Source organism: Oryzias latipes, chromosome 24 (assembly GCF_002234675.1).
Source record: "Oryzias latipes chromosome 24, ASM223467v1".
In the NCBI taxonomy this organism is placed as follows: domain Eukaryota; kingdom Metazoa; phylum Chordata; class Actinopteri; order Beloniformes; family Adrianichthyidae; genus Oryzias; species Oryzias latipes.
The window spans coordinates 1,757,930-1,775,217 of record NC_019882.2 but is presented as its reverse complement, the minus strand read 5'-3'; the positions used below and the strand labels follow the sequence as shown (position 1 = coordinate 1,775,217).

The 17,288-nt window shown below is 39.4% G+C and overlaps 1 protein-coding gene across 2 annotated transcripts in view; it reads right to left on the bottom strand.

Annotated features, from left to right (window-relative positions):
* Positions 1–16,171, bottom strand: part of vta1 (vesicle trafficking 1) — a 37,797-nt gene extending 21,626 nt beyond the window's left edge. Inside the window, exons 1-4 of one of the 2 annotated variants that reach the window (XM_004083321.4) lie at positions 15,962–16,171; positions 9,139–9,233; positions 3,612–3,739; positions 387–462 (exon numbers count right to left, since the gene is read on the bottom strand). In XM_004083321.4, coding sequence (XP_004083369.1) covers positions 387–462; positions 3,612–3,739; positions 9,139–9,233; positions 15,962–16,052 — 390 coding nt within the window. In that variant the 5' untranslated portion in view covers positions 16,053–16,171. The remainder of the gene's footprint in view (positions 1–386; positions 463–3,611; positions 3,740–9,138; positions 9,234–15,961) is intronic. The other variant, XM_011491392.3, reaches the window with a different exon arrangement.
* Positions 16,172–17,288: the final 1,117 nt, after the last annotated feature.

The following is a 17,288-nucleotide window of genomic DNA, read 5'->3' as shown; positions in this document are numbered from 1 at the left end:
AAACTTCTTTATTAAACAACTGTTAAATTGGAAAAGATAATATATCCGTGCGGGGGGTTTAAAGGTGTGACTGTACAGATAGAACTTTTTAATAGCTCATGCTTTGTGCAGGAAGGTGAAGGGATGATTACAAATGCTCATGGGGAGGCAGTTTCACAGCGACCGTGAACGCATCAAAGCTGTTAGGAGCAAGCCGCTGCGATAGTGTCGTCTCACAGTACCTAACAATGCATTTGCAAACACAACTTTAACAATATGACACAGTTCATTGTGTAATAAATAAACCAGATTTTTTAAAGAATTTAAAAAGAGTTAAACAAATCCAGAGGAACTCTTTAGGAAGTCACACATCCTTAGTTGTTGGAAGTAAAATGACGCCATCTTACCTCCTCTGACAGCTCCCCAAATACAGACAAGACATCAAGAAGCAGGCTGGATGTGAAGAAGGACTTGATCATGTTCCTGAAGGAAGAGAACAAGAAGAATTGGTGGGATTTGAAACGATAAATGGATGGAAAATTGCAGAAAAGAATGAGGGAAGAAACTTCAAAAATAGATATAATAAACACACTCTGTATTTTTTTCATTTAGAGTCAAGAAAGAATTAAAACCACTAACAGCCTGCAGGAGCCACAACGCCCCCTGGCCGGTCCTCACTAGTTGAGCTACTGCTACATGCCCTTTACACCCAGATTGAATTTGGACGTGTTAAATTCAATAATTCTTTTGGTTGATTTTATCTCTAAAGCAAACATTAAATTTTTTGATCGCCTGGGGGGATAAACAGGTCTATGTCCTTTTATAGAAGATTCTGCAAAAGTAAAATGTTTGGTTTCCTTGGCAAAGGAGGTTTTGCATTAACCACATACTACTAATGTGTTCATATTGTATGTTCGTTCAGCTTGAGCCAATGAATCATGCCTTCAATTTTCACAATATTCTGGTAAAAAAAAAAGTGCAAGCGACAGGGAAATGCTAGTTTTACCAGCTCGCCACTCTAACGCCGTTCAAATCAACTTCAAAGAACAGAAATGTTTCCTCAACTTCAAAGAACAGAAATGTTTCCCAGTGATTAAAATACCTTAGACGTGTTTACGTTTGTACAAGGTACTAAAGGGGATTCAAGATGGCAGGCTCTTCCAGAGGTTAGAGACCAAAGAAATTTCGGTTGTGGTTGTAGACTTAACCTAATGGCGCATGTGTGGAATTTCGTAAGGATCCCTTCCAACAAGTTTTCTTTTCCCGTGATGTCCAAAAATATGAAAAATCACCAAATTTCACACTTTGCTGCAGAATGGTCCTCAAGCTGTAGGTCCTGTGGCCATCCCATAATAATTTCAAAACTTCATTTGGACATCCCTGACAAGTGTGTTTTGGTTTTGTTGGTTTCTCCTGCTATTATGTCTTCTTTTTTTTCCCTTTTGGATGCCCAAACCTCATATTCTCCAGGTGCTAGGTGTGTTCTAATTTAAGTTTCTGACCAGGTGGCGGGGTTAACGTTTTTTCTAAAAGACGCAGTAAGAAAGAAGAATTGGGAACACAATGTGATCCTTCAGTCCTGGACCGCTGCGAGACAAAATAAATGAGCTGAACTGCTGTAGTAAATAAAACAGGAACTGGGAAGAGCTGCAGGTTATTGATGGAAGATCTCTGGTCATAAAATGTAAGCAAAGCCTCTCATCATCACTGAATGGGGGGGGGGGGGGGGGGGGTCTAAACATGACAAACCGTCTATGAGGATGAGTAATCCATCAGACTGAAGTGTCATTTCCTGTCTCTAAAAGACGGTGTTGCTGTAAGACTGTGCAAAGCTGTGCTTAATACTCTCATTTGAATGACATCAAAGTGGGGGTCCGGGCTAAATGTGACGGATGGGATGAGACGAGCTCCCACTTCAGGCTACAGCATCACACTCAGACACGGTATCGTGTTAGCCATGGTGAGTTCAAACATTTCAGCGTCTAAAATGGGTCTTCTCTTGAAAATCTCACAGGTCTGACCCTAATTTGTTCTTTGAAAGAAGGATTGTTTTCAGCAAAGACAATGATTAAGCAGGACTTTAAAAGCACTGATGGTCTAAATCAATCAGGATTTTGATGTTTTTCTACCTACTGGCTAACACCTGAGCTAGGTCACTTTATTTTCTGGTTATAAAAATTAAAGTTATCTGAGAGTCTTTGGTGCCGACATGCTGCTTATAAGATTCAGATCAAACAAATGACTTCAAATTTCACATTTTCTTAAGCGTAATCATTCTTTTTCAGTAAACTACATATTAAATGTTTGGTTTGTAGCAGTTGTTGTGTAACTAGTCCCTAAGAGTCCAGGACTGGATCTTAGGGGCTAGGTATGAAAATATTGTTGTTTTAATTAAATTTGTATGTAGAACAGGTGTACTGGAACTCATATTTGATTAAAATTAGATTTAATCAAATATCAATCAAATATTTAAGTAAAACGTTTACCAAAGCTGGATGCAGTTGTGTGTACAGTAAAAATTCCTCAATCTCAGCCAAAAACATTGATGTATCTATTTTACATTTTAGTTTTGATGCACGTGTCGCAGCCACATCGTAGTTTTAGCCACGCCCCCTTAGGTGCTTTGCATCCCCTTACATACGGCAGAGTTAAAGGTGAATTAATGAGGCTGCTGTTCTGCCCTTTGAGGGTACTGGAGGCTACTTCTTGTAACCAATAAAGCCTTCCTGTCTGTGCTTCTTTATGCGTGCCATGTACGTGGAAATGGTTATGCATGGAACAGCACCGCCTCTCATAAAACCCCTTAGCTTGTTTTTATTCCCGTTTAAGAGATTGCAAACATGCACCGTTCCTGTTCAGACATAAATGTGGGAAACGCAGGGTGTCGGAGCGCTTGTTTACTCTGCAAACAGCTCTGCAGAAGCCGTCACCTGCATCTACCCATCCCACACAACCAGCGAACTGACTGTCATTGTGGGGATCCTGCTGATGAATGATTTGCATTTCTTCACGGGAGAAATGAGATCTTCCTTTGAACCTTGAATCAAACACAACTGTACAATTTTATTAAAGTTATTTATCCACGACTGTGTTTTAAAAAGATGAGGTTATCTTTTATCTTTCTTTCCATTTTCCTGCTGAACCACACAGCTGTTTCCATGCCTGTTCATCTCTGAATGGGAAAAGGAAAGCATGTGCAACAAAACAGTACACTAGCCTGTGATAGTAAACATGCCTATTACTGAAACACATGTGTCTACTGAACAGTTGGTCGCAGTTAGGAGGCTCTGCGTGAGTCACCTACTGCCGAGGGGAAAACAGGTTAAAAGGATGGGAAAAGAAAATCCCGCTGTGCGACTTTGTGTTGTAGCTGAAAGCTACGACCATAAAAGCAACCAGATGTGGCAGCCATAGGTGACACGGCTGGCTTGAAGGCAGAGCGCTGCAGAGTTTTTAACCCACAGACGAGCAGCGCAAAGAAATAACACACAAGGAAGAGGAGGAGGGAGCATATTTTACTCTGCTGATCTTCATTTTTAAAATATCCAGCATGTGTCCTACTGTTCAGAACTGCACTTTGAGGAATGCTGGCATTTCTAATGAAACACAATAAGGTTAAGAGTGTTCCTCACTTGTGGAACCGTTCCGCTCGGTCCTCGTTGTCAGCATACAGGAAGAGTTTTAAGGCGTAGTTCTCAATGTGAGCGTTCCCAACGACCTCTTGGGTGATGGACTCGTTGTCGCTAAACTCCTTCTTCATCTGAAAAAAAAAACAAAAAAAATGTGACGTTTGACATAGCAGGACATAAGGGTTAGTCAGACATAGTCCTGAAATCATGTCAAATGTTTTAGAACATGGAAGTTGGCAGAATTTTAAAGACAAGACGGAATTTTAAAGCCCATTGAACATTTAGAGATTTATTTAAAAAAGAAACGGATTATGAAAGTTTCACTGTCAGTATTTCTGCTGCAAACTGCATCAAAAAGTTAGGATGTTTGTGTTTCTTGGTGTACTTCTTCATTGCAACAATGCTTGCAAAAATCTTGTTATGTTGGAAAGCTATTTCCATTTTAATGGTTCCACTTTTGTAAGGAACATACATTTATGGAGTGAACACAACAGTAAAGTTGAGATTGAGAAAAATGTTCCAAATGTCCTTTGCCAAACTGCTTTTTGGCCTGTTTTTACTGAGTAGTTCATTTTCTGTAGCAGCTTTTACTGCGGTCGGAGGGTTTCTCCGTCATGATTGGCTTTATTTGCAGTCCTGGAACCATTTCCATAGAGAGAACAAGTTCATAAAAAAGAAGACCGTTTCCTCTTAGTTTCAAATGCCCTTATGGGTGGATATGGGTTGACTGCGGCTAAAAAATTCTCACACTTGTAGGTGACCTGCATGAAATATCAAGGTTGAAGACTTCTTAGCGAACCCGTAGAGTTAAAATGTTTATGCACATTTTTTTTCTATCGCGAGCGACAGGTCAAAGTGAACACTTGTGCAATACGGAAGGTAAAGTAAGGGTGAGAAAAGGTGAATTGTACAGATTTTTCCTTTTTTCAACATCCCACAAGGATCCTATTAATACTTTTAATGAGATAATTGGCGATCTTTGCATTCAGCCTGTTAGAAATGAGACACAGTATAGTTTGGGTGGACGTCCGAGGGGCACTTACATATCACAAGCACATCCCATGTGTGGAAGCAAGTCATGAGTAGGTGCAACTTCCAAATACTTATCAAGTATACGTAGTACCCGCATGGGTCAACCCTCGTATGGGTGCATGTGACAAGGACTTAAATTAAAAGTGTCAGCACTTAATTAGCTTGTGTTGCCTTTTATCGTATAAGGCGAAGGTATAAGGGCAATATGGCTCATGGTTCTCTGCCCAGACAATTCAGGACAGACAGCAACTCTCAATGCAGAGATATCAAGACGAGAGTCTACGACCATAAGAGATCCCACATCTCCAAAGACTGGTAGTGTGGATTACTTGTTACGCTGGAGCAGCCTATTATTTAAAAGAATAAAACAGAGTCCTTCTATTGCCACTGAATACTGTTGTAACAAAGAAATAATCGGCATGGATATCCTATAAGAATGATTTCATTTAGAAAAACAGAGATTAAAAAGTGGAGAAAGCGTTTTGGTTAAAACTGCTACACTTGTGAGGAAAGTGTCAGATTTATACCCTAAAGCTGCCAGAACAAAACAAAAACATCCTTGACACATCGATGAAAGAAAACAAGGCGCCATCTAGCGTGTGACGCCTTACACATTTACTCAATCCAGCTGGTAAACATTAACGTTTTGTCCCTACACTTTAAACACACTGCCTCTAATACAACGTCCAGCCAGGCTTCAGGTTTCTCGTAAAAGTAATGAGAAAAACACAGTGGTTCCCTCACAGAGGTGGACCCTGACCAGCCTGAATAGATACACTGTTCACTTAATACAGAGTATGTGTGTAGCAGCAGACAAACGTAAAACCGCCCGATGTTTGACAGCAGAACGACAACTGATCAGTTACCAGGAAAAAAATGCAGCGTCAAGGGAAACTTTACACTTCAAGCTTAAAGCCCCCCATTTATGTTTCCATGCCAATTCCTAAACTTTAGTGAATTACTTTAGTGAATACAACTGATATGTTAAGACGGAGAGAAAAGTTTGCCCTTTTGGTTATGTGGTTTCTAGCAGTGAAGCATTGTTGGGGGGGGGGGGGGGGGTCGTCAGATTTGTCGTTGCAGCTGAAAGTCATTTGCAAATATCAATACACGTATTAAATAATGACATGGCAATACCATAGCCATACGGGGGGATGGAGTTGCACTATCTGCCAAATTAAACTGAGTTGGCTGGAGTATTCTAGTCTGAAAGTACCCACTGTTCCTGATTTTAGAACTGGTGAACCACTTTGATATACGGTGAAGAAACAATCATTTGATGCTAAACGGAAACAAGACAAATGAAAGCTCTGTGGTTTTCAGAAGGCCAACCATTTTTTTTCATCTTGTGAGAAGAAGAGGAGATTTATAAAACTTTAGTGTTATCCAGAATGACTGGAAGGACAAAGCAAATTGGGCTTTTTAAGGAAACCTAAAGGTGGTGGTAGGCGGGCGCCTGTGTTTGGCAGCGGAGCGACCACCAGTGTGTGAATGTGTGAGTGAATGTGTGTGTGACTGGGTGAATGGGTCTGTGACTGTAAAGCGCTTTGTCCTTGTAGGAAGAAAGGCGCTATATAAGTATACGCCATTTTAAAGACCCACTGCAATGAAAATTCTTTGTGGGGTTTTTGACATATTCTTGTCGCATTTTTCATGATAGATGACATTTCAAATAATTTAAGATGAAAACTGCAATCCTGAGTTTTTCTTTTTAAATTGTAATGGATCAGGAGTCAATGAAAACTCATGGTTTGAAAAAGTTTGGGTTTGTGACGCAGCAACTGCCATGGTCAGGCGCTTCTCTGCTATAAGCTAGCAGGGTAGAGAGTAAACAAAGGGTTGATGGTAAAGGGTTGATGGCCTTTACCATGTTGGATGGTAAAGGTCACAGCTGAAACCACCAACAATGTCTCTAAAGAAGCAGAGACAGTCACTTCCTGAAACTCCTGATTTGCACTGATGATCACTGGTTTCTAATGCAGCGCCTCGACATCATAGACTAGCTACTGAACTTGGTGTTTTAATAACAAAAAGTGTTTAGAGAACGTTTTGAGCTTTAATCATCAGAAAATAATACAAAATAATCAACATTAAACACAGTTTATTGTAAACTAAATGTTGCCTCTGTTTGCTAAAACTGCTGACCCAGATTATGACTCTGTTGTTCTATTATGTTTTCTGATTGTAAGGTTTCTTTTGGGAAAAACATCCATTCTTTATCATTTCAGGAGCTTGATTTACTGTTGACGACCGTCATTCTACTGCAACTTCTTTGTAAGGTAAAATAAATCCGATTTAAAAAGGTAAACATATTTTACTGCTCCATCATACAGTCTTTCTACATCAGCAGGGCTGAAACCTCCACAGTGACGGCTGCCAGGGTTTCTCCACCCTGCTCCATTTTTATTTATTTAATTCTTCTTTTTTAAACAAATGATTTTCCACTCTCCCAGTGAAAGAAAAGCCTCAGAGATTTGAGCCGGCAATGACTGTGGAAAACAGAATAAATAGGTCCAGCCTGTATCAGACACACAAGGCCGTTCATCCGAGACCAAGCTGCTGTGCGCCGGTTCATGTAGAATGAGTCACGGCGAGCAGCAGCAGTGCATTAAAACCTTGTTGTGTTCAGTCATTTCTGAGCCTCCTGAAAACAATGTGTTAATGACATAAGATATAGGAAGTTTAGTCCAACTGGACCAGCTGGACTTTCTGTTTCAAATTTCAGGTTTAGAACAATATGAGATTTTACCATAAATTTGTAACAACCTACAAATTTAAATTTAAAGTTCTAAATTTAAGTCTAATCTAAATTTAAGTTTCTGAATTATTTTATAAATAAGTTGCACTTAATTTTGGTTATGTACTTTTTTACCTGGAAATCCAAACTATAAGGTTGTACATTTACATTAAACATGTATTAAAAAAAAAGTCAATGCTGGCATTTTACTCATTTCTAAAGGATGTCTATAAAAGGAAGCAGTGGATGCAGTTTATTTTTAAGGGGGAATAAGCCAAAATGATGTGTTTATGTGTTTAAACTGCACAAAACTCATGAAAATGGGAGCGACACAAAATTGTTCTTTTGTGGAGTGGAGTCTTATCTGTGATAGTGGAGGGGGGGGGGCATGGTTTTAATGACAGAACAGTATTGGGGATAAGTGGTTGGTTTTATTACCGTTTGTGCGATCAGAGCTCTTTTTGTTTGTGGTGCCAATAAATTCCTTTCTAAAAGACCAAACAGTTGTTAGCGGGATGAACTAACATACAGAAAAAGGTCCACTTTCCTTACATTTGTGGTCAGAAACAAGAAGAAAAAAGACAAAAAGTCCACAAAAGCACTGAAAGCTACAGAGGCTGACATTTGTTCCTTTCATCTCACTCACTAGTTACTTACTAGAAAGTAAATCTGTTTTTCAGAACCAAAAATAAAACCTAAAAAAAATCCTTTCAGTTACCCTGGACTACCGGAGTTGGAAGATAAAAAAACACACGTGAATGCATGAGTCAAAGCAGAAGACACGCTCCCTGGCTGTGACACAGATCCCCAGAGTTTCAGTAAAACCGGCCTCCAAAGGGAAACGGAGCACGTATGTTTGCTTTAATTGGCTCTGAGCGACCAATAAGTGAATCAAGCTTCATTTCAAGAACAGCAGTTCCTCCCCACCCACGTCATCCCCCCCCTCCAAAGAAACTGGACCCCACTACCGTCTTGCATCTTGCTATCGATTCTTCAAATGCAAAAGCGTTTAACTGTTCAGTTGCATGGCTAGTAAGTGTGATAATTAGTCATTTCCAGTTGTATTCTGGCATTCTTAAATAAGCCTAAAAAGACATGAAAGACGTTTTTAGGACTCAGACGACGTGTCTTCTACCCCTTTACCCTCATCCTTCCATTTCTAACAAGCTACAAAACCGTTCAGTTGATGTTGTCCAGTTGGGAAAATTGGCAGCTATTATGCTTCTCACACACACAGTAACACACAAACACACACAGGTCTCCACATGGCTTCAAACTGGTTCCCATCAGGTGGGAAAAACACAAACAGATGCTTGCACTTGCGTAACACCCCTGCTAAAAAAAGAAAAGCTTTTGTATTTTAACCATCAACTAGTTTGACACAAACATTATTGACTCTCTAGTCGTTATGCTTATGGAGATCCATTTTTAGTCTGATTTTTTTCCTAATGGCGCTTTGACATTCTTCTGTTAGTTACAGGTACATCACTCAACTAAGATATCATTAGTAATAAGTGGAAGGAAACAGCATTTATTTTTATGCTTTTCCCCACTACAGCTTTCGTAGAAGCTTTGTTGTTCCTTCAACAATTGCGTTCTCATGGCGGCTTCTTCTGTGCATAAATCCAGACTGTCTGAATTGGTCCATAAAACACTGATCCCCTGATAAAGTGTCTGCCGTGAAAGACTGACCTGTACTCTACACGCCGTCTTCCCCTGAAACACAATGAGAGTTCCTGGAGTGGAGAGCGCAAAGCTTACCGTCTCTAGTTGATCCATGAGTTTGACCAGGAACTTTCGGCACTCCGGTGTTTTGCTGTCCAGCTTCATTCCCGTCTGCATGGCATACAGCCGACCTGGTGGAGACAATAAATCTGAACTAACTCCATAAAGTTTTGGTTTATGTCTGGACCCAAACTGATGCGGTAACAAATGTATAAAACAATAAAGGGGCCCCAAACGTTCACACATTTTCATGTAGATTTCTCATGGAGGCTGCTATCTGTTTGTTTGTTGACACAAAAGCTAAGAACACTTTCAGCAAAAACAGAAAACTTAACAAAATATCAGAAATAAAAAGAACATAGGAATTTTAAATTTAGTTTTTACGTTTTTCTCTTTTTAAAGGTTGCACTCCATATTTACGTCTATTCTTTCCCTAAAAACATCAAAGTTAATGTTGATTTTTGTGCCCCGCCCACCTTTAAAGCACGGCATGTCTGGGTAACAGAAAGGTCAGATCAACAGGTGGCGTTTTGTTTTGATTTGCTAACAAAATGTTCAGCTTTCCATTATCAGAGGGGAAAAAAAAGGCTTTCTTGCGGAGCTGCAACAGAAATCCTCACCATGACTCTACTAGTTTTCTCTTTTTTCTTATCTGGAGGAAACAGCCTGCAGGGACAGCCGGGATGTCGTGATTTATTTTATGCTTGACCAGTCAAGATTAATGATAATTAAGGTTATGAAATCTTTTAAATCAAGGTCTGGGTTTACCTTAGCGCTATATAGTTTGGATGTAAAAAGAAGAGGGATTGTTGTGTTGTTGTGATAAACTGCATGTGTGATTTTTGCGTGTTTTGCAGACAGAACCAGAGATATTTGTGATCTGAGCAGCTCAAAATGATTAGTTTAAATCTAAAAAGCTAATATAAAGAATCATTATCAATTAATATTTTTCTATTTTTAATCAGAATGAAAGTGTTTAAAGGCAAAATAACTAAAGGTTTCTACAAAAAAAAGGTTGAAACACAAGCATGCAGCAATAAAGGATGTCAACTAAAACTGTTAACCAATTTAGCTACCAGTGTGTTGTTAACTTATAGATTAATAAACAGATGCAAATTTAGTCTAACTCGTCATTTCCTTCCAAGGATCACTCTTTGCATGTAAACATTATTTCAACTGGAACAATTTACAAAAAAACATACGGGTAACTCTGTGGATTAATGTCCATAAACACGAGGAAAATGAACCGTTAGCATTTCAGAAAGCTTTCACAGCCTTTCAGGCTGTCCTTTACTATGATTATCTCGTCTTTGCCGTGGCGTTCGTCTCTGCTGCACCAGTATTTTTACTGTTTGTAATTAGAGACAAAAAATGCTTTTAACCTACAGCCTTGAAGCCACTTTCCATTCAGTTTAGCATCAATGGCATTAATACCTAACTGCTGTGAATAAATAATCTCTTTGAATCAATTTATAAAGATTTTTATAACCTTGAAAGTCAAAATGTTGTCATTTAACACCAAGAATTAAAAAAATGCTATACTTTATAAGAAAATCATCTTCCATACTTCCTGAACTTTCTGAATAAAAAACATCTTTGTTCACAGTGGATCAATATCTTGACCGACCTCATACCTTATATCTTTTCCTAAAACCCACTCAGATCAACACAATCCGGCAAATGAAGCCTCCTGGCCAAACAGGAACAGGTTTTTGGCCACACAGTCAGAGCTCAGCTCAGAGGCACACAGACAGCATGGTGCTGCTGACCTCCAGTGGCCTATCTGGATCACTGGTCTACCAAAACACCACGTCTGTGGCTACGGGCCAAAAGGGAGACGGATGCAGCTAGCAGCAGCAGCACAAAGAGCCTGCAAGCAACTTCTGCCTTCCTAGAGTTTGCTCAATCACTTCTCAACACTATGAAGGTGTTTGGATGTAAACAGGAGCAGCTTATCTAATGTAAACTCACCCGACCGTGTTCACATCGACACGCAGCCCTGATTCTGACTTAATCAACAAGCAATAAATCAAAGATTTAGTCCAGTTAAAAAAAACAACACCTTTAAATCCACAAGACATTAAATCCACATTGAAACAGTTCACTCTGAATAAAAGTTCTCAAAAGTGACCTTCAAAAGCGAAAGTCCACCAAAAGCTTCTTTCTGAGTCATCTCTCATACGAGCCAACATCCTGGTGAAGGTTACACACCAACGCTAACAAGCTCGCCAGGTCATTTCTCACTCTCTCCTTTTCTATTTCTGTCATCGCCATCATCTCCACCATCATCATCAAGGTCTCCGGGAACAGCTTTTCTTTTTGAACCTGGAATTTTCTGACAATTTCCTCCACAGGACAAATTTTACCCACACGCCTCCATGTAAATGTGACTCATAAACCATCATTTCCCGATGTGAAGTGTCTAAAGAGCTGGTTCTCAGTCAGAGCTTGCAAACCGTCGTAAAGATCTTGTAGCCGACTAAAGATGTGAATTTTGCTCTTTAAACGTTAGAGTAGCCCTTTTAGAGCAGGGTTCAAAGCTCATTTTCAAGTCACAAAGATCCTGCCTTTCTTCTGTAGCGCCTGTTATCAGGACCTAGTCACTATAACATCACAGGAGTTTATCAAAAATGTTGTTCAACACTTAAATATTTTGTTATAGTGGTTAAAAAAATCTTGTTTCAAAGTCAAGGACATTTTACTGATTTGGACATTTGAAATTCTAATGTCAGGAAATATTTATTGCATTACATCACACAGCCTAAAGGGGGCAGTATAGCGCAGAGATGATTTTGGTTGTCCTGACTGTCCTCTACTGAAGTCATAAGTGTGTCTGCGGTGCTGCTTAGATGATGTCAAACAATCAGAGGAGAAAAATAACCCGAAGTTGTCTGCAGAGATTAAGGTCTGCCTTGCTGTAGGGATTGTTGTTACTGTTGACTACCACAATGTCCAGACCAACCACCAGATCAACCTCCAGTGCATCGTTCAGACCAACCACTGTCCACACCAACGTCTAGATCAGAGGTGTCCAAATCCAGGCCTCAATGGCTGGCCTCCAGCTGGTTTTCCAGAAACCCTCCCTTATCTGCTGCTCATTATCTGGATCTGGTGTATTTAGCCAATCAGGAACTTCAATGGCAGGTTGGTTGGAAAGCATGAAGGACACCGGTCCTCGAGGCCTGGAATTGGACACCCCTGCTCTCGACCATCTTCTATACCAACCTCTAGATCTGGGGTGTCAGAGTCTAGGCTTAGAGGGACGGTATCCTGCTGTTATTTCTGGAAACCCTGCCTTGTCTGGTGCTGATTACCTGGATCAGGTGTGGTCGAGTCATAGCAAAGCCTTAAAATGAGACCCAATGCCTTCCTGCTCAACACTCAGCATTAGGGCCTGTACACACCGGGACGAATTTCGCGCGCGATTTTTGCCGACGTTTAACGCCTCGTGAGTAAACAAAGGGCACCAATGAGAGTGTGCACACCGATGCGAAAAAACGGCACGCGTCAAAGCATCAAAAAAAAACCGCCTCGGGTTCGTTTTTTTTTTTGACGCCTCGCGTCGAAATCTACTCGACCAATGAGAATGGCGCTTTTGCACACGTGTCTGGAGCCTCTGAAGTTACAGTAAAACACAACTTGGGGGCGCTCAAACACAAAACTGCCTTGCTGAGCACACATACCAGCGAAGAAGATAGACGCCGAGTTGCATCAACACAGCCGCGAAGCAATAATGACGGACATTCTAAAATATCCCCGAACCAAGCACCAGTTGGAGCAACTGGTGCTGGAAATATTCATGTTTTCTTTGTATGATTCTGACAAGCGCGTAAATACTTGCTCTCTTCTTCTGAGTGAAAAGCGACTTTAAGAAGCGTAAAGTTGCGCAGCACCACCTTGTGTACAGGAGTATTTCTGTTTACATTAAGCGCCATCTAATGTCAGGGAATGAAATTGCATGTTCACTCTGCTCATCGTCAGCGAAAATCGCCTGGGTGTGAACACAAAAGACGTGGCGAATAACGCACGGGCCTTTAAGGTGGTTGGATTGGGAGGTTAAAGCCCACAAATGGTCCCAGGCGCTGCTTTGTCTGCAGCTCACCACTCCCCCAGGGGATGGGTCCAACAGGATTTTACGTGTTCGGATTATCAAAATGCAGGTCAATTGTTTTAGTGTAAAACACGACAGCTGCTCTTCGCGCTAAAAAGAATATGTTTCCAGCCTGTAATGAATGCAGTTTATTTTTCAAAGAAAGACCTGTCGGCCCGTTTTTAAACTCCCATCCTCCCCTGTTCCAATGCTGCTCCGACCTCCAAACAGCAAGTTTACAAAAATATGAGTATACTTTCATGGTGCTTGAAGGTATAACTGATTGTAAAACCAGGCCAAGAGTCAGCCTCACTTCAGGGAGCAGCAGACAGAGAAAATCCCCCCAAAGATTCAAACAGCAATCACAAAAAAGGACTACAGACCCATCAGAGGTCTAGAAACCATTTAATGTCTGTGAGTCACAAAGCAGCTCTGCTTTGTGACTGAATTCAAGCCACACACAAGAAAAAGTCACATTTCAAGGATTTACTTTTCAACGAATTGTCACAAGAAGCAGGTTTCTGATGGATTTCTGTTGGCACAGATCCAACAGGTTTTCTTCCATCTTACTGCGGGCGTCTGGCTCACAGAGGCGTCCTCATGTCACTCATCTAGGTCAGAAGCAGACTCCCGCTGCACTCAGGGCGAAGAGCTCCATATTTATTAACAGACCGCCACCTCAGATACTTAGAGTGCTGAAGGAGGAACGACTGCTCAGAAAAGGATGATATCACATACTACCCAATCTAAATAAATGCCCATATTTCACTGGCTTTTGTTTGACTTCAGTATAAAGAATTTTGAGAGAAATAATTATTAAAATTTTGATTGTGCAGTCTTCACAAACAAGGCACTAAAAGGTTTAGCTTTAGTGATTATAAGGTAAAAAAGGTTTCTTACAGCTGTTTTGAAAAGCCAGAGCATGAGGGCAGCAGGACGAACAACAACTCAATAGCATGTCCTACTGCAGAAAGGAACGTCAAGCTTGCAGCACAAAAAACATCACACATGTGGAAAAGTTGATCTAAAAACAATGCACAAAATAATTAAAACAAGCCTGACAATTGTAATTAAGTTAAATCATTTTCATCTAAAATGTTGCTCAATGACTTATGTTTGATTGGGGATGTAAAGCTGAAAGAGACTGAACTATTCTGAATGGAAATGAAGCATTCTAACAAGGATCCCTTCTAAACCAGCAGCAACTCAGTGACATTAAAAACAGAGACCTCTCAGAGTGTGGAATGTGCAGTTTTACGCTGTGGAATCAAAGAAGTTTCCTTAAAGTTGTGACTCTGAATCAGTGGGGAATCTTATACATTATACATAGTGGACCCAGGAGAAAAGCAATGTAAAGGTGGCAAATGAGACCAGCAGAGCGGAAGGCCATTACAAAAGAAATGTATATTTCAAACAGTTTTATTATGGTTCTTAGTATTAAAACAGCGGTTCTTTTAGCTGAGGTGCTGTTACTAATGCTTAAAGAAGCTTGTATTGATTTTTAATTACCTGATAGAATTTTAAATATATATATATATATATATAGTCATGAGTACATAACCCTAATAAAAAAATGTTTGATTAAATTGAGACAAATTATACAATTTCTGTGTTTGTATATATAAACTACATACCAGTACAGTTTGTAATGTATATTTAGAGTGAGAACATTTGTTTTATTGTTGATATAATGAATTAAAACTCAATTGTTTTGCGATCTGTAAACTGGTGTCTTCAACATCTTCTTTCCAAAGCAGCCATTGTTTGAATTTACTTAAAAATTGGCTAGTTAAACGTCTTTTGTGGTCCTTTCCTATGCTAAGAACAGAATGGTTTGGTCTAATGCTAAAACCCAGAGCTGCTGCAGTCTCATACGTGCTGGAAAAACCTTTTCTTCATGAGGTTTCTTTTTGTTATAAGCACATTTTGGGGGCTTTTCTTTTAAAACAAATTGAAAAAAACAGGGTCTCCTTACTCAATTTATTTTTTCTGTCAGCCAAATTCCATATGGATAAATGTAAATACAACCACATGAAAAGTTCTTTAAAAAGTAATGAACTTCTTAAAACATTCTAGGAATTTGAAAGCTATAAACACTTTTACTTGAATAATATAATCTAAATAACTGTGGATACACCGAAATTTCCCCTATCTTCATTGTGTGGTAATTTACTCAAATGTTCTCTGTAATCATAATTTTATTTTACTCAATCATAAGTTTATTTTCCTTGTGTTCTTCTGATGCTATGTTTGAATATTGGGTTTTGTTAATAAAGTTTGCTTTCCGAAAAAAAGGCTGCTGTAGCTTCAAGATGACAGGCAGAAAGATCAGGAAAAAGAATTCATCTTCAGTCAAGTGACGAAAGGTGCGACGTTCTGCACCTGAGACCTTTAAAGCAGCTTTCGGGTGTCATTACCTGGAAACCATTGGCAAAATCATTAAATTACTAGTCAAAATTAAAAGAAAGATTTGTTTTAATTTCTTGAATGACCTATCTTTTACTTAGTTTTATGAGAATGGAAAATGCTTTTGTTCAGTCACCAGTTATGCTAGGGAAGCGTTAGCCTGCACGTCATCACGTTTGAGCTCCCAAAAATTCAGTTTGTGGTCATAAAATAGAGACTTCTAACATTTTTCTGTCAAAATGTAAATCGTAAGATCTATGTTAGAACTTTCAGCAGAAGTCTCTGTTTTATGTCAAAGTTGGAGGCAATTATCCTAATAATTGAACACAAAGCTGGGCAGCTAATGCTAGCTAGCACACTTACAGTAATAAGCCACGACCGGGTCTCGTTTTTCATGTTCTTGCGCGGTCCGTAAGTAGTGCTGAATGGATCTGAGAGGAGCCGGTAGAGCCATGAGTGACTTTCAACCCTCACAAAACAGGCAGAACATCGGCAAAAGTCCAGTGTTGTTGTTGTTGTTGTTAGCAGAGTGCTATCCTCGCTTCCGCGGATCTACCCAATAGGAACGGCCGCGCGGGCGTGGTGGGTTGACGTCACCACGCATTGTACGTCATGTACATTCCAGCCTCCGCTCAACTTTTAAGGAAGTTAAAAAAAAATTTAATGCCGTGGTAAATATAAAAACATGTATTTCAAATGCAAATTCACAAAAAGCTAAATGAAAATAATTTACAAATTATTATATCAGACGAATGTAAGCTTTATCAGACAATGTAAGACTAATATAAATGGAATATTTAAGAATATAAGCCTATAACAGGGCGCTGCAGCCTGCCAATTGTAAATGTATTTTTAGACCAATTAGGAGTAATTGAATAAATCAATTGAAAAATTCTCCACCTGTAAGTTTCCCATGGTGCACTAGTGTACTGAGGCATACTGGTTGAAAAAGACTTTATACGTGACACACAGTGTCTTTTATTTTGAAAGGAAGTAATCTGAACCTTGTCAAAAGTTATAAACTTTTTCATTTTCATAAAAGGCTACATTCTCTTTATGTTTATGATACATTTCTGCCAAAAAAACAACAACAGTTCTTTTATATTTAGCATTGAACAATATAGTCTAATTTTCCTAAAGGGTACAGCACACTTTGTGGCTCTTATTGAGTTGCTGTTAGTGAAAAATTAAATGCTCTTCAAGTGTTGAAGGTTGCCAACCCTTGCTATTTAACCTTGTGTTATGGTTTGTCCAGTGCAAATACAACCAAAGTAAAAGAAATTAAAGAAATGAGGCACAATCACCAAACCAAACAGGCAGATTATTTTAATCCCTGTGGAATAAAAACCTAACCAAATATTCGAGGGAAGACACTTTTCTTAACCGTAAGCATCAACTAATGAGACGGTTTTTTTATGTCTTATTCAAGACAAATTAATTTGAATAATTAGCTGCTGAATCTCAGTTCTTTTGGTATGGCTGCAGGATGCTGACATTTCCTCAGGATAAAATAATTACATTTCACAGACAAACAGTCTAAAAAAGTGTTGGATCTTTGTCTTTTTTGTTTAACAAACATCCTCACTAAAAGATAAGTCAAATGTAAGAAGAATCGGTGATGTGGATATGTGTTAAATATGAACACAAATGACTGTTGCTGAAAAGAGGCTTAAGGCTGATTTGAAGTCAG